The sequence below is a fragment of the Colletes gigas genome, unplaced genomic scaffold (assembly GCF_013123115.1).
Source record: "Colletes gigas isolate AHSC1104 unplaced genomic scaffold, ASM1312311v1 Colletes_gigas_Sc00034, whole genome shotgun sequence".
NCBI classification, from domain to species: domain Eukaryota; kingdom Metazoa; phylum Arthropoda; class Insecta; order Hymenoptera; family Colletidae; genus Colletes; species Colletes gigas.
Window position 1 is genome coordinate 481,963 of NW_025106663.1, and position 26,212 is coordinate 508,174.

At 32.8% G+C, this 26,212-nt stretch overlaps 5 protein-coding genes across 14 annotated transcripts in view; 1 reads left to right on the forward strand and 4 right to left on the reverse strand.

Moving 5' to 3' along the window:
• The window catches only part of LOC122402287, a 684,713-nt gene that overhangs the window by 165,574 nt on the left and 492,927 nt on the right, over nucleotides 1–26,212 (forward strand). The window lies entirely within an intron of this gene.
• On the reverse strand, nucleotides 48–5,669 carry LOC122402298 (WD repeat-containing protein 89). Of its 3 annotated transcripts, none has more exons than XM_043404970.1 (8): nucleotides 5,618–5,647; nucleotides 5,118–5,373; nucleotides 4,529–4,755; nucleotides 4,033–4,367; nucleotides 3,809–3,937; nucleotides 3,613–3,707; nucleotides 3,268–3,370; nucleotides 48–3,177 (listed from the first exon to the last, which is right to left on the reverse strand). In XM_043404970.1, exons 2-8 carry the CDS (start codon nucleotides 5,276–5,278, stop codon nucleotides 3,022–3,024), a joined length of 1,206 nt encoding a protein of 401 aa, XP_043260905.1. In that variant the 5' UTR covers nucleotides 5,279–5,373; nucleotides 5,618–5,647; the 3' UTR covers nucleotides 48–3,021. The 3 variants fall into 3 exon arrangements, with proteins under 3 accessions (XP_043260905.1, XP_043260906.1, XP_043260904.1); XM_043404971.1 differs by having other exon boundaries at nucleotides 5,554–5,642; XM_043404969.1 differs by having other exon boundaries at nucleotides 5,118–5,669.
• Nucleotides 10,678–19,604, reverse strand: LOC122402288 (probable ATP-dependent RNA helicase DHX35). 8 transcript variants are annotated; one of them, XM_043404945.1, is made up of 12 exons: nucleotides 18,872–19,604; nucleotides 18,409–18,623; nucleotides 13,495–13,674; nucleotides 13,203–13,343; nucleotides 12,905–13,055; nucleotides 12,538–12,699; nucleotides 12,295–12,441; nucleotides 12,088–12,229; nucleotides 11,744–12,030; nucleotides 11,401–11,682; nucleotides 11,145–11,298; nucleotides 10,678–11,061 (listed from the first exon to the last, which is right to left on the reverse strand). In XM_043404945.1, exons 1-12 carry the CDS (start codon nucleotides 18,900–18,902, stop codon nucleotides 10,935–10,937), a joined length of 2,019 nt encoding a protein of 672 aa, XP_043260880.1. In that variant the 5' UTR covers nucleotides 18,903–19,604; the 3' UTR covers nucleotides 10,678–10,934. The 8 variants fall into 8 exon arrangements, with proteins under 8 accessions (XP_043260880.1, XP_043260881.1, XP_043260879.1 ...); XM_043404946.1 differs by having other exon boundaries at nucleotides 11,145–11,265; nucleotides 11,377–11,682; XM_043404944.1 differs by having other exon boundaries at nucleotides 11,377–11,682.
• Nucleotides 15,488–17,370, reverse strand: LOC122402301 (ceramide phosphoethanolamine synthase). The gene has a single exon (XM_043404986.1). It carries the CDS (start codon nucleotides 16,553–16,555, stop codon nucleotides 15,515–15,517), a length of 1,041 nt encoding a protein of 346 aa, XP_043260921.1. The 5' UTR covers nucleotides 16,556–17,370; the 3' UTR covers nucleotides 15,488–15,514.
• Nucleotides 19,901–23,409, reverse strand: LOC122402315 (integrator complex subunit 4 homolog). Its single transcript, XM_043405003.1, has 3 exons — nucleotides 23,185–23,409; nucleotides 21,555–21,748; nucleotides 19,901–21,463 (listed from the first exon to the last, which is right to left on the reverse strand). Exons 1-3 carry the CDS (start codon nucleotides 23,202–23,204, stop codon nucleotides 21,303–21,305), a joined length of 375 nt encoding a protein of 124 aa, XP_043260938.1. The 5' UTR covers nucleotides 23,205–23,409; the 3' UTR covers nucleotides 19,901–21,302.

Sequence of the window (26,212 nt, forward strand, 5' to 3'; positions counted from 1 at the left end):
CTTTCAACATTTTCTCGGTAATAACGCTGAGTTTATTATTTCTAACATCTTCTATTCTACTGTTACTTTCAATTTTTCTCTGCTCGCGTTTTCAGTTTATAGACAATCCTCCCCCTCCCTTCCATTCTTTTTCCATTTCTTTTCCATTTTTCTCTATCCTTACCTGCTAACAATTTTAATCGTGTTGTATATCGGAATGCAACATGATATACGTACACAAGTGATGCATTTAACGTGTCCGTAATGATGGCGTTACTGTCAATAAAAACGTATATATTATTCTCGATAAATCGACAAAGAATAATGTTACTTTTTAACTGCTATTGAGGGCAATAATATAATTTTACGTAAAATCTCATGAAATCTATCGTAAAAAGAATACATATAAAATATGTGGACTAAAAAAAGATAATGGTTAGTGCTCAGAAATGTTTGTGAAAAAAAAAAAAAGTATTAAAAGGCCGGGCTTGGTGGGAGAGGATCAATCGATCTTGTTGAATTCTTGCTCGTTATGTTATTAAGCTGACTGACAGTTTTAGAGACATGATTTTAGACGAATCTTTTAAGCAAATCTGTTGCTGCTTGCTAAAAAATGCAAGATAGAGAAATACATTATATTAGGAATTCATATACATAAATGTGTATATATACTTTTTCATGGCATATGTATGATGTCACACGTACGTATGTGAATGCAAACGTGCGAAAGAATATACGTGCATATGAATGAAAATAATAATGAATATACGCGTATGTGTACAACTTCATTTTACCAAGAATGTACATGTATGCACTTGTAGGTGTGTATGCACGTATTTGTATGAATGCATGAGTAACCGCGGTAGCTATTCTTATACAATAACATTAAAAGTATTTTAATACGTGCTAAAACGACGGGTATGACCTATTATTAACAATAATGATGAATCGCTATTATGTGTGCCAAGCCACAGATCGAAGTTGATTTTCTAGTATCATAGTATCATTCCTTTAACAAAAACAGTCGTTTACTGTCGCTAATTTCAGTTGAATAAACAACCATTCAAGTAATGTTTCATATTCGATATTTTGCTTCGAGATTTTTCACTGCCATTATTATTACTCTGCAATCATTTTTTTCTTTTTCTTTTTAAATTATCTACAAGTTATTTTATTTATTGCATTATGTAAGATCAGTAATATTTCGCGATTGTCTAAAGTATTTTATTTATGCGAGGCTTTTTCAATGAACAAAGCTTTCGAATGTTTGTGGAACAGGAACTTGTTTCAGAGAAAGTATTACACAAACTATGATCATACTGCACGTGTAAAATGTTAATTCCGTTACTTCATTTAATCATTGCTAAGACAAAAATTAATAAAATTTAATAAAATCAGAATTTTTTATTTTGACACACACATACACACACAGAGAGGTCTCATGTGTTTGCCTCACAAGATGCTGTAGCGTGCAATATGATCGAATAAAGGACAGCGTCGTCGAGGCAGAATGATAAAACATGTGACTAATTAATTTATCCTCGTAAGAAAACATAATTAACATTATCAGCTCGTCTCAATCAATCGTGGTGACAATAGTTCTAAAAAGTATTTCCATAAGATATGTAAAGTGTGAAAAAAAAAAAACATAACTAATGAGTTCTTACAAGTCTATTACTAACAATGCCGAGCATATATCAGCTCATAAATAATATTATATTAACCTGTTAGTAGCCTTCATGGATGAGTGTTCGACTTCATTTCAAGAACACTTAATATAAATTAAACTGTTCTTAATATCATAATGCTCATTATAAGGGAAACATGAAACATATGTGCAAAGTAAGTTTTAACACTAAAGCGTAATTCCAAAAAGTCATTCCAGATAGATATTTAAATACTTATATATATATATATATATATATATAAATATTAAAGAATGTATTCTTTGTATGTATTAAGAACGTTCCACTATGTCGATACAATTAAAGTTCGTTGTTATTAAAGATTTTCTTTGTATAATGAAGTCGCACACCATCTTCAGGGTAACGCGAAGAATCAAATTGGAATAACAACTAAAGAGTAGTGCGGCGGCCTACATGCGTCTCGTGGCATCCAAGACGTTTGATGTCACACGACAGCATAAGTTTAAGAAAGGACATAAAGAATTCTTAGTAACGCGGTTTTCCACGTTTTAGCGAATCTTTACGTCCCTGATGCTCATGGGAAGTATTTTTGTACGTTTACTCTGTACCTACTATTTTACTCTAAAACTATATCTACTGTTATCATTGTGATACTCGCTACTGCGATCGTCTTTGAAAACGTTAATGTAAAATTATAATATCTAAATAAGTGAACGCGTATCTGTTTTAAGACGCGCTCGCTCGATGCATCAACATTAATTCTCTTAGAGTTGGAACACTTTTAAGCTGCTGGCCGTTATATCGGTCACGCTAATATTAATTGTTATAATCGTGTTATTTGCTTGATTACTTTATCAAGATTACCATTTATTCACAATACACTAAATATGTCTATTTTATGACAAATGCAAATCGTACACTCCTATTTTAATAAATCCTTACATTGCAAAGCGAAATAATTTTTCTGTAAGGCGATTTATTGCAGTTAATTTGTTACTCGGCAAGAGTAAACAAATATTTATAATATTTTTCTTCCTCTTGAAAATCTCATATATATATATATATATATGTATACATACATACATAAGTGTGCGCGCGCGCACGTGTGTGTATTAACACACACACACACTGGTATGTGATTTACATTCCTTAGCATTTATATACACATGTTTTGCTGCATTTTTTAATTGACACATAAATCGCTGTTAAATCATTAGCCACATAAAGAAATAATATCTATTTATTATAAATGTACATACAACCGTTATTGTAATAAAGAAGAACGTGAGGGAAATGTACGATTATGTTAATGTTACGTGATATTTCTCTTATGTTTATTACATTAACTTATAAAAACTCTTTATGCATTTACAAATTTTTATCCTATCATTTTTATTCAGTATGGCTTGGTCCTGTGTTGACGATCACGCCCTTTGCCAGTACCACACTTTGCCACCAATTTGTGGCTGGAATTTTGTTGTTTAGGCGATGTTTCTGTTTGCCTCCATATGTTTATAAGTCCACTTTCGCCCACCGTTATCAACGAACCACTCTGTTAAATCATATCACAACATTAACATTTCTACTCGAGTATTATGAAATAATTAACTTTCCTTTAGATGTATGTATATTAAAACTATACCTTTTCATGCAGCCAACTGTCGCGTACAAATTGCTTATTCCCCACCATGTTGTAACATACTTCTAATCGATCATTTATGACGTTCAAGCATCTTAAATTTTCCCTACAATATTTTAATAAGATATGAAAATGACAAGTGTAGCGGGAAATTCAGGCTCGGACCATTATGAGAGCGTATTTTAGACATAACCCGAGATGTATCGAGCTCTGTTTCAATTCGCTGATTTCATGATGATTCGAGCCCAAATTTCGGACTACTCGCACATCCCTACTACTAATAATATATGCAATTTTAATGCTTTATTATTTTATTTTACCATGTTTTTAAATTATGTAGCAATTTACCCTTTAAGACTGCTAGTGCCAGCTATAAGAAATGGCTGTCCGAGCGCGTTCGAAGCATGAAATTTCACAATGTAACAGTTGTCTGGATCATTAATCTAAAATGAATAATTTTAATTATGTAATCTATTTATAGTTTTTATATTTACAAATTATTTTCAACTATTTTAAATTGATAATTGATCTAGCATATATCAACCTGGGAGAGTGCTAAGTTGTTACGTTCAAATTTAGTATACGGAGTTGCTCCATCACAGTTCCACAGTTGTAGTGAATGTGTGTGTGTTGTGCACCAAAGATTATCTTCGTTCAACCATCCTATCCTATCCTTTTGTATAAAACATATGTATGTCCAATGAAAATAGTTTTATTCTACTTTGCAGTACCAATACATTTAAAATTTCATTAAGAATTACAACTCACTACAGAGGACTCGGTATTTAAGGAATAAGTTAGTGCACAATCTTCGGATGGCTGTGTAAGATCAAAGACATTAATTAAACCATCTGTGCTACCAGATGCTAAAATGTCCTGCTTATTAGAATGAAATGCCAAACACGTCACATCTTCCATGTGAGATTCCCAGTATCCACCAAGTAGATTATTTTTATTATACAATTTTGAGTTAGTATTTCGTGTGTCCCAAAATAAAATGAATGCATCTCCTCCGATATGTTCAGTACCACCTGCTACAAGTCTTTCATCGTGGCTTACATCAAAACTACATAGAGGTTTCATTTTTCCATCTTCCATACAGTCTGTAAGCAACAAAAGTGTATTAAACTACAGTTGAGGAAAAATGTAATCTGATTACATTTTGCCCAATTCTATATTAAACACATTATGTACTTGGATCACAGATGTAGACTTTGCAAATCAATTTGACAACATATTTTGAAATCTTTTATTAAATGTGTACCTTTAAATTCTGCAATAATTTTCCCTTTGGCACGTAAATCACACGCTGTGATCTGTCCGTTACTTGTTGCTGTGTAAAAAATGTTTCTAGAAGTAGGACTAAATGTAATACCAACAATAGGTGCTTGATTATGAGTTAATGTAATGGTTTGACTTAAACTTTCCCCGACAGAATATATTACACATGTATGATCGCTCAGAGCTGTACCAATCCTAAATTCTGGGTCACTGTACATAAGAAACAATATATGCAACGCTTTAAAAATACTTTTTAAATGTATGTAAATTGGATAGTTTATGTCAATCCAAGTATAACAATATAAAGCATCAGAATAATTCAAACTGGATTGAATAAACAAATATTATCATGTACAAATTGAAGCAGTTGAAAAAATAAATATTTTCACAATTTGTTTATTCAGTTATTTAATACCAACTATAAAATATCAATTCTTATATAAAGCACTGATATTTTTATATGTTAAAAGTTCAAATCATTTAGGTAATTCTTTAACAGTAGATATTAAGGAATTGTATACTTTTCTTTACGGATATAACGTAAAATGTTTTATAATAATACGAAGATATACCTTTGTGTACCACAGATAGCAAGGACGTAATTGTGATCGAGAGATACTGTCTCCTCTATCGACGATATTAATTCGCTTCTTCTCTTAACGTTTCGATTGTCGTATTTTCGCGTACTGTGCTCAACACTCAGTCTCTTCAACGATTCGACTATTTTAGCCATTATACTCGTTTTTTTATTCTCGAGCAAATATCATAAATTAAGGTTAATATCACATCCGGAATGTAGTACAAAGTGTTTGTCGTTTTAAACTGGATCTATATCGGGAAACTTTCCATTAAAAATTGTTTTTCCCCGATATATAAAGCTATTTAATACACGTATTTTGCTTCAATTATAAATTTTCAAAAATTTAGAAGAAACGTTTAAGGCGCAGTAATCTCTGATTCCGGTAAAATCAATCGTAGCAAAAACTAAATAAACTGTGTAACACCGACAAGGTAAATAAGGTGCCCTTCAAATGTTTAAATTTATATTAATGTCTAAGGATTAGTTTTTTACGTTGCTTAGTGTTTACTCCATAGCCATTGACTTTAGCACTGGCCATGCTGGATAAGAGATAGCACAACATAAACGTATCTAGGTACATATGCACATTATTAATACGATCGAGTCTAAAAATTGTTTAAAATGTTTTATATAAATCTTAGGAAGAATTAAATTTAAAAAGATCAAATAAACTTTTTCTCTAGCTTCTCTAGAAAGGAAAAAATAATCGAAATCATAATTTTTGCTGTTACATGACAAAGTAGACATCCCTGGCAATATTCAAGGATCAATTTTGCGACGATTCTCGCTGTAATTAAGTAATTATTAACGATCTCTAAGTCGTTAGGTTAAAAAATTCGAAAAAGTGTCCCAACTTCCGATATTGGTTAATAACTATTTAATAACGCATGCCATGGCTATAACAAGTATCCTTGAATGTTGTCAAGAGTCTCAGTTATGTTATTAAACCTTAAAAATTCATAAATAATACTCGGAAAAGAGTAATTAGTAAATTATTGCAGTGATTTATTATAATGGCGGGAAAGTATATTTCGCCACGCCATCTACGGCGAAACGTCCAAGTTTGTCGAGAAATAGTTCCTTCCCTCCAAAACTAGATAGCGCCCCAAACACAATAGATCGAAACATATCTTTTTTTTATAAATAAACTAAAACTGAATAGGTTAAGTAGGCTAATATTCAAGGTATGTACATACATTTACAAGTGCAATTACTAAAAAAAAAAAAGAAAGAAATGTATAGTCAATGTACCAACGAAAGGGACACATAAGCCTGAAAGAGGCTTAGTTGTCGTTAATAAAAAAAAAAAAAAAAAAAAAACATCTTTTTGCTTTTATTTATTTATTTATTAACAACAGCTAAGGCTTTCTTAGGCTTATGTATCCTATTGGTTAGTACATAGAATTTACATTTTTATAATTAACTTAATCAGTCTTGATGTGCATATATGTATTTCTAAAGTTATTATTACTTAATCTTTGGTGGTTATGCCTAGACTTAATTGGAAGTTTATAATGTAATAAAAATGCATCAGAAGCAATTTAATATTTTAAGAATGTTTTAATACAGTGTAAAGGTTTGACATGTGTTTAATTTTCAGATCTGGCGTCATCTTATTCCATTGTTCCTTCATAAGGTATGCAGTCCCACAGAATGTGATCGCTGGCATTGTTCATTGTATTAACTCCATTTATTACAAAGATGAGTATGATTTCTCTATTTTTAATTATGCATTTACAAAAACAATTACATACAATTATTTCTGTAGGTACAAAAGTCAATAGTAAGCTCAATTGTTTGAAAGAGCAAGCAAATAACAGGATCTGTTAAACCGTACAACTATAAAAGAAAGTGGGTATATTCCATTATGAAATAAATATATATTTATTATATAAAATAGATAGAATTCTATTAGATTAGATTCCTATCTTGAGAGTGTAATATGTGTAAGATTTACAATTGATATTTGTTGTTGAAATGGATATTACTACAAGTGTACATTGCTATATGTTTTAAAATAATGTTGTTCAAAATATTACACATAAATTTAGTTTATTTATAAGGCACAGTATCAAGGCATGTTTCTGTAAAATAGAATTAGAAAAACGTAACACGTTCCTTATTCCTATATTAATAAAACATTAAAACCTTAACACATATGTTCCTTCCCTTTTAATTTGCATTCTCCTCTACCTTTCCCATTAATTCCTTAATTTCTTAAATTCTAAAGTATTCTAAAGTATTTTATTAAATTCTCTATACATTATTTCACGTAATTGATTAGTTATAAACAATTATTGGAAGCGATTCATATTTTAATATTGCGCTAAGAATTGCGCTAAAAATTGACAAACTACGGTATCGCCATCTAATATCAGTGTTTCGAAGTTAAAAAATCGTCCCAGGATCACAGAATGTTAGTGGAGGTATCCGGAGTACAGTTACCCCCACTCCTCCTCCTCCTGATATACATAGCCTTGATTATTCATTAATAACTCCTTTTCTGGTTATAAACTATTAACTCTTAGAATTGAAGAATGTAGTATAGACCCTTGGCAACATTCCAGGATACTTTTTATACCCATGACATGCGTTATTAAATAGTTATTAACAAATATCGGAAGTCGGAACATTTACGGCTGTATCACCGTCTCCTTTAATCGATGAATTATCAATTTTTCAACAATGACACGCATATTTTGGCTATTAGGAAACCTAGAGGACATCCCTGGCCACATTTAAGGACCAATTTTACCCCGCTCCACGATCTAATTAATTAGTTATTAGCGAAAGATCCCTAAGATGTCACGTTAAAAGGTTACAAACAGTGTTCCGACTTCCGATAATTGTTAATAACTATTTAATAACGCATGCCATGGCTAGAACCGGTATCCTTAAATCTTGCCAAGGGTTCATACTATATTCTTAAACTCTAAAAGTTCATCAGTTGATCCCAGGAAAGGCGTAATTAGTAAATTAACGAGCAACAATTCATTAAAAGCCTAGAAAGCATATAGTACATTGTTTTCGCCACTAGTTGGCGCCACAATGCAGAAATCAATACTTCGCCGGTTTTAATGAATCACTGCTCCTTAATTTATTAATTACGCCTTTCCTGGCAATGGATTATGAACTATTAGAGTTTAAGAATATAGTATGGACCCTTGGCAAGATTCTAGAATAGCTATTCCAACCGTGGCAAGCGTTATTAAATAGTTATTAATCAATACCGGGAAGTTGGCACACGTTTTCGAACAATTAACGTGACACCTTAGGGATCTTTCGCTAATAACTAATTAATTAGAGCGTGGAGCGAGGTAAAATTGGTCCTAAAATGTAGCCAGGGATGTCTACTAAGTTCTTTAATAGCCAAAACATGCCTGTAAATGTTGAAAAGTTGATATTTCATCGATTAAAGCAGACAGTGATACAGCCGTAAATGTTCCGACTCCCGATATTTGTTAATAACTATTTAATAACGCTTGCCATGGCTATAAAAAGTATCCTGGAAGGTTGCCAAGGGTCTATACTATATTCTACAATCCTACAAGTCCATATTTCATTCCCAGAAAAGGAGTTATTAATGAATAATCAAGGCTATGTATATCGGGAGTAGGAGTTTTAGTTCGAAACCCTGACGTTAGATGGCGATACTATATTTCGGCAGAAAATTGACAAACGACAGTATCGCCATCTAATATCAGTGTTTCGAAGTCAAAAAATCGTCCCAGGATTACAGAATGATAGTGGAGGTATCCGGAGTACAGTTACCCCCACTCCTCCTCCGCCAGATATACATAGCCTTGATTATTCATTCATAACTCTCTTTCCAGGAATAAGATATGAACTTTTAGAATTGAAGAATGTAGTATAGACCCTTGCCAACATTCAAGGATACTTTTTATACCCATGCCATGCGTTATTAAATAGTTATTAACAAATATCGGAAGTCGGAACATTTACGGCTGTGTCACCGTCTCCTTTAATCGATGAATTATCAACTTTTCAACAATGACACGCATATTTTGGCTATTAGGGAACCTAGAGGACATCCCTGGCAACATTTAAGGACCGATTTTACCCCGCTCCATGCTCTAATTAATTAGTTATTAGCGATAGATCCCTTAGGTGTCACGTTAAATAGTTCGAAAACCTGTGCCGACTTCCCGGTATTGATTAATAACTATTTAATGAAGCATGCCACGGCTATAAAAAGTATCCTTGAATGTTGCCAAGGGTCTCAGCTATATTATTAAACCCTAAAAGTTAACGACTGAATCCCAGGAAAAGAGTAATTAGTAAATTATCGAGCCATAGTTCATTGACAGCTACGATTTATTGTAATGGTGGGAGGTCTCTATTGTGGCGCCATCTAGTTGCGGAACATTGAAACTTGTCGAGCGATGGTACACTATTTCACCGCTAGATGGCATCCAAAGTGCGATACCTCCTCCTACATTCTGTGATCCTGGGACGATTTTTTGAGTTCGAATTTCTGATATTAGATGGCGATACCGTAGTTGGTCACTTTTTTGCCCAATATTAGAACGAATCGACAAACATAAATGTTCTGCACTAGATGGCACCACAATAGGAACCCCCCCCCGCCATTGCAATAAATCACGGCTGTCAATGAACTACGACTCGATAATTTATTAATTACGCTTTTCCTGGGTATCATATATGAACTTTTAGAGTTTAATAATATAGTTGAGTCCCCTGACAACATTCAAGGATACTTTTTAGAGCAATGGCATGCGTTATTAAATAGTTATTAACAAATATCGGGAAGTCGGCACACGTCCTCGAACTTTTTAACGCGACACCTCAGGGATCTATCGCTAATAACTAATTAATTAGAGGGAGGAGCGGAGTAAAATTGGTCCTTAAATGTTGTCAGGGATGTCTACTAGGTTCCCTAATAGCCAAAATATGCGTGTTATTGTTGAAAAATTGATAATTCATCGATTAAAGCAGACAGTGATGCAGCCGTACATGTTCCGACTTCCGATATTTGTTAATAACTATTTAATAACGCATGAGATGGTTCTAAAAACTATCCTTGAATCTAGCCAAGGGTCTATACTACATTCTTCAATTCTAAAAGTTCATATTTTATTCCCAGAAAAGGAGTTATTAATGAATAATCAAGGCTATGTGTATCAGAAGTAGCAGGAGTGGGGGTAACTATACTCCGAATACTTCCTCTAACATTCAGTGATCCTGGCACAATTTTTTGAATTCGAATCCCTGATATTATAACTAATTAATTACATGAAATAATGTATAGAGAAGAACTTAATTAGGTATGAATAGTATTTATAGTGGTGTTAAGTGATTATAATACTTTAGAATGTAACAAGTTAAGGAATTAATAGGAAAGGTAGAAGAGAAGGTAAATAAAAAGAAAGGAAAATATGTGCTTTGATTTTATTAATATAAACATAAGGAATGTTTTATACTTTTCTAATAATAATACACAGAAACATACCTTGATACTGCATTTTATAAATAAATTAAATTGACGAGTAATATCTTGCACAACATTATTCTAAAACATTTGTGGTGGAAGTTTTTAATGCGACTTTTTATATAAAATTTAATCCTTCATAAGATTTATATAAAACACTTTAAAAAATTTGTATAAATAACGTCTATATCGTAATAACTAAACAATTCATGTAGCTACTTAGACTCAATCGTATTAATAATACACGCTCATACATAGGAATAGTACAAAAAATTGCTTAATGTTTATAATTCAATTAATTTTCGTTTTCATTATTATTACAAATTTATAAAAATTATACTAAACAGTTTCGAGGGAAGTTCTTTCATAAAAGTGAGGTGCTAATTCTAATAACCATTCTGGTTGTATCACTGTTATGTCCTTCATGTACGTTTTATTTGTCTGTAGAACTTCGCAAAAAAGTAGCCTTGAAAAAACAAAATAGAGAACTTAAAACAACGTGCACAATGTTAATACAGAAATAGAAAATATTTAAATTCATATACAAACCATTGTGGTTGTTGAAGTGTATATAAACAACTAGTTGGATGTATGTATAAATCCCTATTGCCACGTACAGTCTTATACACGCCAGTATAATGTAAATATGCTGCTTTTGGAAAAAGTCCAGCTGTTATACATTTTAATATTTGTTGTACGTTTCCTTCGAAATATTAAAGAGAATTATTGGAAAATGTTAACTAACTTATGCGAAGGAATTTGATCTTTAGTCTAAATTTACCATTACAAGAAATTAATGGTATACTTAATCTCTTCATCATGGAATGCATTTGCATTCGAATCTCCGTGGCTCGTCGTAACGCTTTGTAGTTAAGGAACTGTTTCTGGCACCAGTTGGATGTTTTATTCTTCTCATAAGCGGTATAGACATTGAGCATCGTTAAAAGATCTCCTTCTTCCACCTCAAATTTTCTATGCGCCACTCTGGCCTTTATCGCAGCTTGGCCTCCAGCTGGTCTTATGAAAACGTTCTGTACTTGTAGCATGGCGAGAACAGTTGTCAATTCTTCGGAACATTCCATTTCACCTACATATAAAAGAAATTATTTTAAATAGTAGATGACATTATATCTACAAAAAAATTGTACCTGATACGATGAGAGACTTTGCCAGAACAGGTTCCAATGGCATCTCCGCCATTGTTACGCCTAATGGTGTCGTCAATTCTCCATTACTATCAATTGCACCCAACGCGTATAGTAATTCCAGCCCTGTGAGCAAATTTTTACTGGGTGGAGCAGAAGGGAAATTGAACCTCAATACATTATCGATGCCTAAAGCCTTCAACTGTAATATAGCGGGTGCTAAATCAGAGCGTTGCATTTCCGGTGGCGTTGCCTCAAACAGTTCATTGTACGCTTCTTCCACGTACAATCTACGGAAAAAGTTTCATGAAATTTTGTTAAACATAATTGTTTATCTATATGTTTACCTATATGCTTTCCCTGATCGTACGCGACCAGCTCGACCAGCACGCTGGTTGGCCGAAGCTTTCGATACAGGAACGATAACAAGGGAATTCGTTTGAGTTTCCGCTTCAAACCAAGGAACTTTGACAAAACCGCAATCGATAACTAGATATAAAGTAAAGATTCTCAGTTACATAGTACATAACCTTTAACGCATAAAGATGAATTACCATAGACAACGTTTGGAATTGTGATAGATGTTTCTGCTATGTTCGTTGCTACTATTACTTTGCGAGTGTCTTTGGCGGCTCTCCAAAACACTTTAAGCTGTTCTGAATTTGGAAGAGATCCATACATGGCCAGGGGTAAAAGTTTCACTAGAAAAAGAGAAAAATAGTTAAAAATAGTTATCTATATACCATTTGGTTGTGTAACATTGGAGAAGCAACAATATGGCGCAAAATTCTACCCACGTTTCCCTTCTTTTATAAGTTTTGCATGCTCCGATAAAAGAGAAACTGCTTGATCCACTTCGTCCAGGCCCGTAAGGAACGCTAAAACATCCCCAGGCTCTTCGTGTTCGTGTATTTTCAAAACAGTGTCCACAACACTGGTGACATAATTAGCCACCGGCTCTGTAATATAACGCGAGCGTATAATGAATAATTCTTACATGTTAATTATAAATACACATACGATAGAGGACAAAAGTATTCGTACATTATGAAAAACTGTTTATTAATACTTGGACTCTTGCCAGTTTATTTAAAAGTATAATCTCGGGCATTCGGTTTTACATATTAAATACTTTTGTCTACCACTCCACGTTCGTCCATATACCTTTTACAAAGTAAATATCTACTGGGTAGAGTCGACCCTCTACGTTCATTATGACTGCTGTGTCTTTTACTGTACCGGTATTAAAAAAATCTCGAAGTTGTTCCGCGTCGACTGTAGCGGAACAAACGACGATCTTTAAGCTTTTCCGTTTCTGAAACAAACATTATTTCTTAATACAGAACGTAGCATTTAAAACAGACCACCTAGATCATTTGTTTACTTTTGAAAATAAAAAAGAAGATTGTCAAAGCGTTTAAAACTTAATCGATCTGTATGGAATTAATATTATTCGATTTACCCGCATTATTTTCTTCAATAGTCCCATGATGATGTCGGTGAGGAGGGTCCTTTCATGTACCTCGTCTATAACGATGACGGAATAACTCGTCAGCAAGGGATCGCCCATTAATTCCCGGAGTAAAATTCCTTCTGTCATGTACTGTTAACGCGATGAATCTTATATTAATTTTAACAAAAATTACAGTAGTGCCCACATAAGTGACCAAGCTCCGGACCGACATCGAGCTTGGTCACTTATGTGGGCACTACTGTATTTCTTATCTTAATTAAATTAACACACGAAAAGATACCTTGATCCTCGTTGTTTCGTCCGTACAATTGTCGAAACGTATAGAATAACCGACTTCGGTGCCCAAAATACAATTTCGTTCGTCCGCAACACGATTCGCCAAAGAGGTGGCTGCAACCCTTCTCGGTTCCGTGATTCCGATTATTTTCCCATCTGTACACCATCCTGCTTCAAGAAGATACTGTAATCATTTTGTAAAATAAACGTGCATATGTCTGTTGTATTTCATAACGTTACACAAAACGATCTATTTATCTGTACTATATTTTTTTTATTATTTTTCTTACAGTAAACTGGACAAGGGCGAGTGAATTAACAATATAGATCAGGTCGATAAAGATTATATTTCATAGAAACTCGATTAGTACATTTATAACTGTGCTTACAACTTTTTAAGTTCAACGTGAAGCTCTACACTCTCAACATCTATCTGCTACCTTTAACGTTAATATGGATAATCCAGTAGCGGTAGAATATTACGTGTTACGTCTTCGGGGTTTAATGTCATATTTATATCGGATTTTATCGAAAGCTCGTTATAAAGGCTTATGTATGTTAAAAACCTACCATGTAACTTCGGTAAACATAGAAGTGCTACAACTAGGTAACTCGTGACATTGGATCACATCGAAATATGTAGGTAAAGGCCAAACGCTGATTAATATGTGTATAAAATAGAAAATTAACATGTATTATTCAGTCCATATACATATAAAGGGTGTCCCACTTAGCTTGAACATTTAAATTATTAGTTGGATGGACTCATTACCCGCAATATCAGTAGCAGAATTAGTTAGAAAATTGCAAGTAGATGTATGTAAATAGCATATATGTATACATATTATATCGATACTTAGCATTGCCATTGGCAGAGTGATGTAGCAGTTACCTACATGAACAAAAAATTTGAACGCTAAACGTGCGTTGGCAACAGCGAAACATAACGTATGCATTTCGCTGTCGCTAACGCTTGGATTGCAAAAACAAAGGAGCACGACGCGAGGTCGTTAAACTTTTGGCAAACACGAAAATTCACGAAAGTACCCGAATTGATAATTACGACGTTACATGGCCGAGGTTAACAGAACCGAGAGCATCGGTCATGTGTAACCACGGCACATGGCATCGTTCGAATCAATTTGTGAGTATAGTAATAAAAATACATTTCAACAAACCTCGTCCCATTTATTTACGTCGCACCTATCGCTACATCATTCACCATTTAACAACGTTTTACTTCTAAAACAAATGTACAAGGTAATACTTGTCGGAACTTTTGATTACCTTGAAAAATGAAAACTTCATTTGTTAGAATATTATAACAACATTAGCAAACTATCATCGATACAACAATCACATTAACGTAAATGTTACAAGTTGAATTAAGCTAAAATATTACCGGTTTAGCATTTAAAGGTTATGTACTATATATTATTCCTCTCTCACTCGTATTCATACACTATGTGAAGGTTACATATACATATCCATGTTCCTTATTAATACTTTCTATATATTTTTATCAAATATTGTTTATTACAAAGCCTGGAAGACACAAAAAGAATTCGATTAGTCTTAGAAACAATCTTTAGAAATTAGCTATACAAACGCGAGTGAGAGGTTAGTTAATTTGTTTTGTACTTTCCATTTTCTTTAAACAAACGAACAGAACTGCTTTGTAAATGGAAGTAGTCTGGTGCAATAAACAATATTTCATCAAATAAAATAGAATGTATTAATTGAAAACATGTTTCTTTTTCTTTTTATATCCATGTTAAACGTTTGCATAATGTACAAATACAAATGAAAGCAATTAGATCAGTCAGGCATTTTTATAAAATACACGCAGAAAAATATAAAATACAAATAATTTTGTTGAAATATTATTTTTGTGGATAAATGACTTCACAAATTTTAATGTATAAGAGTTATTCAAATCGTTATGTATCACCGGTTACTAAATGTAGGGAATGAGTTATTCCAAGATTCATACTGTCATCCTTGGGAGAAAACATCGGATGAAGTTATCTCTTCATCAATGGTACACCTTGTACATATGCATAGGCCTGTAGAAAATGAAATTCGGTTATATAAACAAGCAGCAATATAACCACGTACGAAGGCCATCTTATAAGTCTGATATACTCCCGTGTTCGATCCAAAAATATTGCCAAAAGTAGATAATCTATGACAGCATGAAAATTTATAAATTTCCAGCAAAGGACTATTATCCAAAATGATAAACCTCTGAATATAGTTGTCTGTCTAGCGTAAAGATGTTCCCTACTAATCGATGGTGTTCTATATTCAGTCTCAAGAAGATCCTGGTATAAAGATATATATCGATTCCAGGCAGCACTGGTCAAGAACAAGTGGACGGACATAAGTAATATATTACGAAGTGCTGTGTTTGAAGTTTTTGAGGTTACGTTTCCAGATTCAAGAACTGAAGAAACAGGAAGCTGTGATAGCTTATCGTATCCTCCACGTCTGTTTGAATTATGGACAAGATATTGATACAGACAAATAATTAAAACAACACAACTCAAAGCATCGCAAACACCATCGACGATATAACCAGTCGAACCAACATCCGATCGTTCCCCATCGATATTTGCTCTTTTTCTAGCAACGTGTCCATCTAGATCATCCAACCATGTTCTTGCTTGAAAGAGTATTACACCTAAGCGTCTATGAGATAATGAATCACTGGAAATACATTTACCAGCCATCACTGCTATTAACACGTGAAAACAACTGATTGCATTTGGTGTTATCCATGTCCAAGAATCGCTAATGTGTAATAGATTGTCCATGATAGCCACAAGCGGGCTTAGAAGAAAATAATTTGGATGGTCGAGCATTAATCCTTTCACAGTCACTGTACACAATGGATTAAAATCACAGGGTATAATTGAAACATATCGTGTACCATTTGAAGTTGGTCGTATATCATAATTTTGTATTCTAGAATATAGTAAAATGTCCATTCCAAGGAAGTATAATGTCAATAATATCAAAATTGGTAGGAGTGACCTGCTTACGAAGGTTGTTGTACCAAACATTTTGCTCTATGACTTTGGCACTGCTTTGCACTGTTAGAATTATTTTTATCACATGTCCATACTTATTCCTTTACATTACTACATTGTTTTTCTACAATGTTGTTAACTTTTTAACAAAGATTTCATTGTTCAAATATACTTTGTGTAATCACATATATTTTTCGGTGATGTATGAATTAAGAGAAACTGAGAAATGTGTATTTTTAAATAACGATATCGTCATGTCAATTTAAATATTCAATTTTCAGTTTTTTTAAATTATAGTTTTGAATTTTTGTACTCATCACATGATTTCACATGATTTCGATAAATCATCGTTTTCACGTTACAATATTTCACAGGTTTTCAAACAACCATTATGAATAATATCTCTGTTTGCAGTGAAAGGTGCTGCAATATTTACGAATGGCCGCGTGATACAACGGCTTCACATGTTTATACATGCTACCTTACAGATTTCGATTTTAGCATTTTGTTCGATTAATAAATTAATGTCGATGAACATACGACGGTTACTCTCTTTTTTATGCAACATTCTCAGTTATGCTTTTCATCCGTAGTTTACTTTAATCAGAGTAATATGGAAGTATTTTTCGTAACAAAATTTTAGTCACGCTGTTATCACACAATTTCTCTTAAACGTTCAATAACGGTTCAACGATTGATTATAAAAATTGTTATTTCATGATATTCTTGTTTACTAAATTATTCCAAATAATTTTACGTAATTCATAATAAACGGTAAAGTTTACTTAACACATATTGCACGTAAAGTATACAGTGAACCACAGTGAACCGTCAAAACTTCTTGGCTTCTGCAATAGAATGGCGATGCGTTGAAACCATAGAACTTTTAATGTTCGCACGCATGCGCGTTTTACGATTTGCTAAACATTTTAACCCCTTACCCTATGATTTAAGTTTCAATGGCGCATGCAATAGTCAACAGCAAGGTCGGTTACGCGTCGAGCTATTTCACGATTCGATTGAATATTCAATGTTGCGCGAACGCACACATCTTATATGTTTTTTAATAATGTAATCGTATTTTATCGCTTTCGAAATTGCGAACCTTGTATGTATTGCTTGCGTTTAACCCGATGCTATTGCTTCGCGTCTTTTGCCTAGGTTTTTTTTCAATTCGCCCTACTATGGTACTACATATTACATATGTGTACAATACACTTATGTGCTATGCACACCATATGACGCCATGGCATATGCTTGGAAAAGGATGGACATACTATCCTTATCCTCTGATGGAGAACCGGCTCTCTTTCTTTTTTTATTCTGCCCTACTCTGTTATTACGAGAGTGCATTTAATTTCCAATTACATTAAACGTATTAATGATAAAATTCATACTTGCATTATTTTTTGTTCGATCATTGTAAATTATGTATATTGATAAAAAAAAAAAAGCTCTGTTTTCCTAGCAATTTATAATTTTATAACTATATTCTACTATTTAAACTGTTGCTTTAAGTACTCTGTGATATTTACATATAACATTCTTATAAGCAACTCATTCTCAAATGTTTCTATTCTACTATCTATGTATTCTACTATCTACTATCTATCTCTGTAATCTATTCTTGATAAGACATGATTGTCAGCAATCAATAATTGAATTTATTGTTTGTGACATACTATGTAGTAAATATATATGTAAATATACAGAGTGTTTTATAGCGTGTATGGGGGACATAGGGCAATGGAAAAAGTTCATACAAACTTATGACTTTCATATGAAATAACATTAATACTTCTACTGAATTTTCCATATAATGGTATTACTTGTTTCAATTCTATCTCATAATTTAATAAACTCAATTTTATAAAGTTTAGACATACCTGAGGAAGCTGTGTACTTTTTCCACATCCAGTTTCTCCGATCAAGACCAATGTCTGATACTTTTCCAATAAATAAATAATATGACTTTTATACTTGAATGTAGGCAATCTTTGACGTTGCATATCAAGTGCAAGAGAATGATGCGCATTATAAACAAATTGTGTACAGGAATGGACATCTATGTCTGGTTTATCTTCTTGCCACATGCTATCTCCTATAACATTAACGATGAAATATAAATTGTTATTGGAAACAGTATATAAAATATATATTAATAGCTTAAAAGGTTATGTTTTATAATAATAATAATATTACAATCATATTTGTATCTAATATATGATATAATAAATGAATAATCGTATTTTCAAAATTGTTCAAGATTAACAAATAAGATAATGTTATCAACGTTAAAGCTACAATTATAAAAACTTGTTTAGGTAAGAAATTTAGAATTATACTTACCTGGTTTGAAAAAAATAGGTTTCGTACTCATTTTGTACGATTATATAAATAACGCGATGAAGGGAATTAGTTTCCAAATACGTTATTTATTTATAAACATTTAAACATAAAAACTAGTTACACTACATTGGGCACAGTACACGCACATTATACACCGGTTATAAATTCGTTAAAACTTTTATTTTCTCCTATAGATGACACTGAATATTATTCTAAACCGTTTGTTATATTGCTAATTAAGACGGAATTACTTCTAAACAGAATCACATGACTGCGACAGAGACGAAACGACATGGGGTTGTGTCTCGAACAGATACAAATTATTATTTACGTATATAAAGTAGTAATGTACTATTTTATAGTTGTACAGTTTAATAGTTAATAACAATCATCACCAAATAAAGACCATGCTTTTGTTTTTTCATCAGCATTCGCTCTTTGGTGCGAGCATGCATGCTAATTTCGCCATTGCTGTTGTTATGAACATTTCCCTATCGTTGTCGCGAATATTTTGCGTTAGTCCGTTTTTGGTCATAAATGTAGAAAAACAATTAAATTTTCTTGATTATATAAAGTTTCTTTAAGTTAAACTTCGTGTAATTTTAAATATTAAAGGCAGTAATCATAGGCTTATGTTTTTTTATTTGTAAAATAGTTAACGTAATTATGTAATCATATTCGTAACAATCAAAAAGGATAGTAACCGGTTTTATATCGATGTAGGCAAATTCATCATATTCGTTTAAATTTCATAATCAGTTTTATATTTCAATAAGTCAAGTAAAGTTTTTATTTCATATTTAAAAGAAATATAACAAAACAGTTGATAGGTATATTTTAGTATTAATTTGAAAAAGTTTCTCTATTAATTCAAGTTTTACAAATCCGTAAAATCTAATTATAAACATTTTACAGTTTTCAATTTAAGATTTCACATTGATTTGCTTATTGTAGAATTAATTGTGACAATTTATTTTCACTGTTATACTATTGAGTTTTTGGATTATGCGATAATAACTTAAAATGAATTTTTATTACTCTGTATATATCATTTGTATGGTATGTACAAAAATTTTTTGTTTAGCATTATTCCCCCTTTTATACATGAAACAGAAGTCTAACATAAATATATTAACAATGTTCTTAAATCAACTATTTCGTCATTGAACATGTTTTAATATAATCTTAACAATCGTTGCTAAATTGTAGGTATTCATTATACAAGAAATAATATTACACAATGATTCTGATTGTATGAAAATAATTTGTACTAGAAGTAACAAAAAAGTTTTTATCAGAATATAATATCAATTGTATGTATAATATTATAAATGATATATACTAAATTGCTTTTGCTTTTTGACCTTTTATATTTTTTACAAACATACATAGTTACCATATTTTAATCACACGTAGATTTGAAGATTTTGATATGTAACTTTTCATTAGTTATGAATGCAGCATATTTGATTGCTGTTACCACAAATTTAACATTAAACGTTTTTGCTCACCAACATATCTATACATACAAACGTAAGTTATTACATATTGTCAAGTGTTTCATTGAAAGTTACTTCCGAATTGCATTATGTGCTATTGCAATGAAAGGATTACTAAACGATATGATGTAAATTTTGATGATTAAAGTACAGACTTGTTATTAAATAATTAAAATTTAAATTGTAAACCATTTAAATTATATATTGCATTAATATTAACGTATTTAAATACATGGTGGTAATTTATCTATTTGTTACGGATTGAATTGTACATCAGTTATATGTATATATATACATATATTACGTATACTGCGAATATGTCAGAATTTACAAATACAATTCGTTTTCTAATTTTCGTCAATAAATGTTAATAATTTGTGGGTGAGCTATATATTGTGTTTTAGGAATGTATTTTTATTTGCAGAAAAATATTGTTTCTTCTATATCTGATATGAGATGTCTATGTATACTCATGTCTGTGGATTAGAAAGAATAAGTTCTATATGGAATACTTTCCATGAATATCTTTCGCGAGCACCACACCGTCGTCTATCTTCATGAATCAGAAATATATTATTTCTAATATTATTTATATCTTTCTTACTTCACAAATCTAGTACTAAGTGAATATATATGTATGTGGATGTCAGTGTGGAAAACCATAGGAAACATGAATGGTAGTAATTTAAAATAAAGATGTATGGTGATGCTTTGGATATACGCAATGTTACTGCCAATTAGACTCACGAAAATGGTTGCAATAAACACACAAATGTCTGAACACAGAAAGTCATTAATATAATGTTAAAGTTTCTCTTTTAGTGCTTGTCTATCTTGATAATGCACGTATAACAAATTTTGGCTGGTTTGACTTATCGGTTAGCTGTTAAAATTCCATCTATAGATTAAGTCTGCAGTAAATGTAAAAGATATTAGGCTGTAGCTTCTGCTTCCCCATTGCTTTCTGTTTCAGCACACTTTTCTTCAAGTTTTGTTTTCTTTTCAGGACTTGCACCATCAGTGGTAGTATCTTCTGTTGTATCACTTAAAGTTGTTGATTTCCTTTTTATACAGCAGCTGTCAACAGGAGCATCTACAAAGGGTAACATTTTTTGTAATATTGACTCTATTATTTCTATAATTTTCTATATTAATATTTTACTAGCACATTGTCTTAATTGTACCTGTAGAATCACCATTCTCTGCTGTTGATTCTGCTTCCTTTTCATTTGACTCTTTTTCTTCATTCGAGCCATTTTCTTTGGTTTCCTTAGCTTCCCCATTCTCAGATGCCTTTGAATCTTCATCATCATCTTCAACTATTTTTTTTTCTTCTTCCACAACTTTCTTCTCTGGGGTGGTAGCAACTTTGGTGTCCCTATAAACATCAAAATATATAAACTCTTTAATTATTTTCGTAACGCATAATACGTAGTATGATATAAACGTATTTTATTCGTTTAAAATAATAATAGCGTCATTTATAATTTTACAGATGAAAGCTGCGTTGTATTTCGATACAACTAAGAAGAGAGAAATGTTTTTAAACGAACGAGGCTTATTCTGCAGTTAAAAATAAATATTGGACATGTTTAATTTTTTAAAATCGGGTATTGGTTTATGCTACACAGTCATAGACAAAGATGGAATGATCGGGGATAGAAATAGAGATAGGACGCCAACTGTGGCGACACCTAGCGATGTTGATATCCTGCTTTCGTCTCCCCTTCTCACCACCCCTCACCATTTAACAGACCATACAAAACACGTACGTAACGCAACACACATATACAGAATGTTTCGGCGCGGCAAATCGTAGATGCGTGGACCGTAAATATACATCAACGTAACATATACGTATATATGTATACACATATATATATATTCGTTCCCATAGCGTCGGAGACTTAAATAAATCTTAGTAGTATCGACATTCATCATTAGAAACACGATATACTTCCTCTAAAATATATTAAAAGGAAAATGAAAATGCGTATTATTAGGATTTTCATACTTGGTCGGTAAGGGAGAACAGATCAATAAGCTGTGCCTTTTCTTTTTAAGGCGATGCGCGTCCAATCTTACGCAAAATATTTTCAGATTTCTTTTATATACATGTGTACGAAAATGATATTTTATTTTCTCAACATCTAAATACCTATATCGCAATTAACATCGGGTAATTAAAAGAATGTCATAATAAAGAATATTTAAATCGTAATCATATTAAATTTACAACTATAGCAAATGTATTATGAATAAGAATAACAATATTTTGATCATAAAAATTGTAAGGACACGCATGAGACAGTGGTAACAAGAAAAATGTAAACAAAACTGACACGCGTTTTGCAATTGTCGTCGTTTCATGTACGTGAAGCTACAAGTGGCGAAAAATAAAAAGGTAAACGATGCCATCAGAAAAGCGACTCTACAAGTAGAGCACGTATCGTGGCAAAAGCAGGTAATCCTGAGAACGTAACGCGTCTTACGAATCAAGCTGAGAATATCACGTAGAGAGGGCATACCCCCCCCTTCCGACTCGTTGTCCCTTTCTCGTGACCATACTCTTACAAACTTAGGTACGCTTTCAAAAGTATACAATCAACTACGGTAGAAACAAAATTGTGAAAGTAAGAAAACCATATTCAATTAGAATCTGTACCGAACGCATGAATGAGGAAAGGAATTATGCAACGGTTGGAACATTAGCCCACCAACACTTTATTCGATAACGAAACATTACAGAAGTGTATTTGGTGAAAACATGTGATTTTCTTACGATAAATCAATAGAATAATCTGTAGTACTCACTTTGTTTCTGTATCCGCCATGCTGATCAATTTAATCGTGTGGTCGATATAGTATTTAGGTAGCTAACGCACTTAATAATAAGGCTTGAGTTTTCTATGCACCGGTAAGCAGCGTAGAATTCTGGTATCACCACTACCGCGGAGTCGCGTACCGACGCGCAAATGGCAGAGAGACTCGCACACTGATTCGCTCGAGACCCAAGTTACTCGGCCCGGCCGGCAGGCCGGCGGCCTTCAAACACTTTTCTTTCCCGCTCGTTTACAGATGGCGCATGAATCAGTCCTTTATTAGGACGTTCACAGTAAATTTGATTTGAAGTGCTTCGAAAATATGAATACAATGTGTCTACAGAAACTGGAATTATTCTTTAAACCGCTATCAAGGAAATTGGTAAATATACCTATTGTTTTCGATTTATTAAATAATAGAAATTGCTTGAAAATCAGTATAAATTTGCCGCTACGTTTTAACTATGATTACTACAGAGTCCAATGAAGTTTCTTGTACAAATATATTAAAGCCAGAAAAGAATATTTAATACATACGATTCATATTGTTGATAGTTATACTTCACTTTAAATACATAATATTACGAACGTATGTTATAATACATTTAATTAAGGCTACCAATAGTTACGAGGCTTAAGGTTCGTAGTAGTGGTGACTTCGCTACTATTGCTTTGTTAATGCCCCTCCAAATAGCACATTGACCAATTGGATTCCGCCTTGCGAAACTCGTAAAAAATCCCCGCACTTCCGGCGCTAGTAACGTATTGTTTGAAGAACCTATATTTTGTTCCGCATCGTCTTCCTGCTAATAACTATCAAATTCTGTGTACGATGTTAGCTGTCGGTTAGATTCTAGTGATATTTAATGTACGCCAAAGATAATAGACGAGATATAAACGTAAACAAAAGTTTGGAAAGTTCTAGAAGTTTCGCGTATGGCCCCATTTCCGGTGTATATTAAAAGGTGCGCGATGCTTTCAGGTTGATCCACGCACCCGACCGAAAGGCTCCACTGCATTTACGTCCATGTTACAGGTTGCTTTTATCGTGAAACATAAAATATTACTTTTCCTTTACGATACTATATTGTTTCTCTGTAGCGTTAGTTTTAGAAGAAACAGAGGGTTATGCAGTTTCAGCCATTAATGAAAGTAGGCTTGATACGATACGATTGGTATATTTGATTTCACTGAAATCGTTATATTTATCTACGTACGTAATATCAGGTTGCTAAATAGTACATATATTTATTATTATATTATTTTCTAATAATTTTTAAAACAAGAGGAGAAATACTGCTTTCAGATAATCGTTTATACCCCAACGAATGTAAAATGGATTATACATTTTTGTATGCGCAAAAATCATGCAAACGCGTCAGTTTAGTCGATTCAGAAATGTATTTTTTGCCCTGCCGTGTATACCACGTGCCAGGAGCCTACGTAAGCATGAAGATAACACCAAGCAGCTGCTATGTACGGTGCAGGTGAAGACGAGCAAAGCAGATGCTTTTCAAATATCCTTTACACAATGAAACATTAAACACGCATTCATGCCAAACCGTATAGGGATTTTAATGAAACTTTCTACCACGAATGTTTAATGTTTCCAACACATTCTTATTTTAATATTCATAGAAAGAATAAACATATGACGTTTACATTTATTTAGACATTTCGTTGCGTAAATTATCGCGAATAAAATGAATTTGCTATTTGTTCGATTAATTGTCCTTGGGCTATTAATTTAAATTCGTAAATTTCTTACGATATTAATTAGTATACGATATAAAACTTTCGCGATGTTTAAATACATATATTATAATCGGAAGTAGATGGAAATTCGTTGACATACAGCTTTGCTTGATGAAATTAAATTTCGTTTTAGTGGGTCAGTGGAAGTGTTCAGCCACAAGCTATTTCGATGACAGTAACCTATATTTCTACTGGCTTTGCAGTGTCAAACTAAAGATAGCATCACGCATCTAAATTTTCATTTCGCTGGACTAAATTCCCACTTTTCTTGATGTGCTCTTATTTCCTACACTGTAGCCTGTTACGCTAGTTTTCTTACTTTTGCGTATTAGAAAGTGTCTGTTACAAAAAGATATTATATGTTTAAAACAAGTTCGTATCTTGGCGAAATGCATGTGGTATTATATTTAAAAATTTAACGACTTGTATAATCGTTTTAAATATTAATGTATCGATATAAATAGTGCATGCTTTTAGTCTGTTCGTCAACGATTCTCGGTTCTTAATAATTTTATTTCCGGTTTTTTTTGCAGTATCGGTCGGGATCTAAATAAATCGAAATGCATGGCTATAAAAATGTTTGGAAAGAAATAAGCGATGCAAGTAAATAGTCGATTCTACTTTCCTTCGGCAAATTGGCACACCGCTTTCAGCTTCAGGTCATGGAATCAATAGAGCGCGTGGTCGCGCGCATCCCATAGGGTAGAAACAAACTGAGGTTGTTGGAAGAAACATATCCGAACGTAACCTCGTTAGACATGTCTTTTGCCACCTTTACCTAGTCTGGCGTGCAATGTGCCGGGATTATACACGAAAATACTATGTGTATCCGAAAGGCCTGACCTGGTCGTACCTTTTTGACTCGGTGGTAACCGGTTCGTCCTGTCCTCCATCGACTCCACCTAGCTTTCTCGACCGTACCTGCTGCTCTAAAATTGTGCCTATATGTTTATCTACAATTAGAAACTAATCGCCAAAGGATTATCACAGGTCAGCGGGTGTTCAACCTTCCGTGTACATACCACGGTTCAATACCACAAAACAGGTCGATTATTATTAATAGCAACGAAACTACCAAATTGATAATAAACTCGATCTGGGATTAGTTTCTAACAAAATAACCATGAGAAAAAATGTTCCAGTCGTTAGAAAGATAAATTAGTTCAATGGTCTTTTAAATAGGTTAGATTTACAAAAGTTTTATCCAAGTTGAGGGTACATACGTACACGTATGAACGCTACAAGGCATAAATAGAAACATCGTA

Excerpts from the sequence above, each read along its gene's own strand:
- LOC122402301 (XM_043404986.1), bottom strand. The coding sequence starts at position 16,555 with ATGTTTGGTACAACAACCTTCGTAAGCAGGTCACTCCTACCAATTTTG.
- LOC122402298 (XM_043404969.1), bottom strand. The coding sequence starts at position 5,278 with ATGGCTAAAATAGTCGAATCGTTGAAGAGACTGAGTGTTGAGCACAGT. Across the intron at positions 4,368-4,528 it reads AATTATTGCAGAATTTAAAG|ACTGTATGGAAGATGGAAAA; the intron begins GTACACATTTAA and ends TGTTGCTTACAG. Across the intron at positions 3,371-3,612 it reads GGCACTAGCAGTCTTAAAGG|GGAAAATTTAAGATGCTTGA; the intron begins GTAAATTGCTAC and ends AAAATATTGTAG.
- LOC122402315 (XM_043405003.1), bottom strand. The coding sequence starts at position 23,204 with ATGGCGGATACAGAAACAAA. Across the intron at positions 21,749-23,184 it reads ATGGCGGATACAGAAACAAA|GGACACCAAAGTTGCTACCA; the intron begins GTGAGTACTACA and ends TGATGTTTATAG. Across the intron at positions 21,464-21,554 it reads AGAGAATGGTGATTCTACAG|ATGCTCCTGTTGACAGCTGC; the intron begins GTACAATTAAGA and ends TACCCTTTGTAG.
- LOC122402288 (XM_043404944.1), bottom strand. The coding sequence starts at position 18,902 with ATGAGTACGAAACCTATTTTTTTCAAACCAG. Across the intron at positions 13,344-13,494 it reads ACGAAACAACGAGGATCAAG|TACATGACAGAAGGAATTTT; the intron begins GTATCTTTTCGT and ends TCGCGTTAACAG. Across the intron at positions 11,299-11,376 it reads ACCATTAATTTCTTGTAATG|GAAACGTACAACAAATATTA; the intron begins GTAAATTTAGAC and ends AATATTTCGAAG.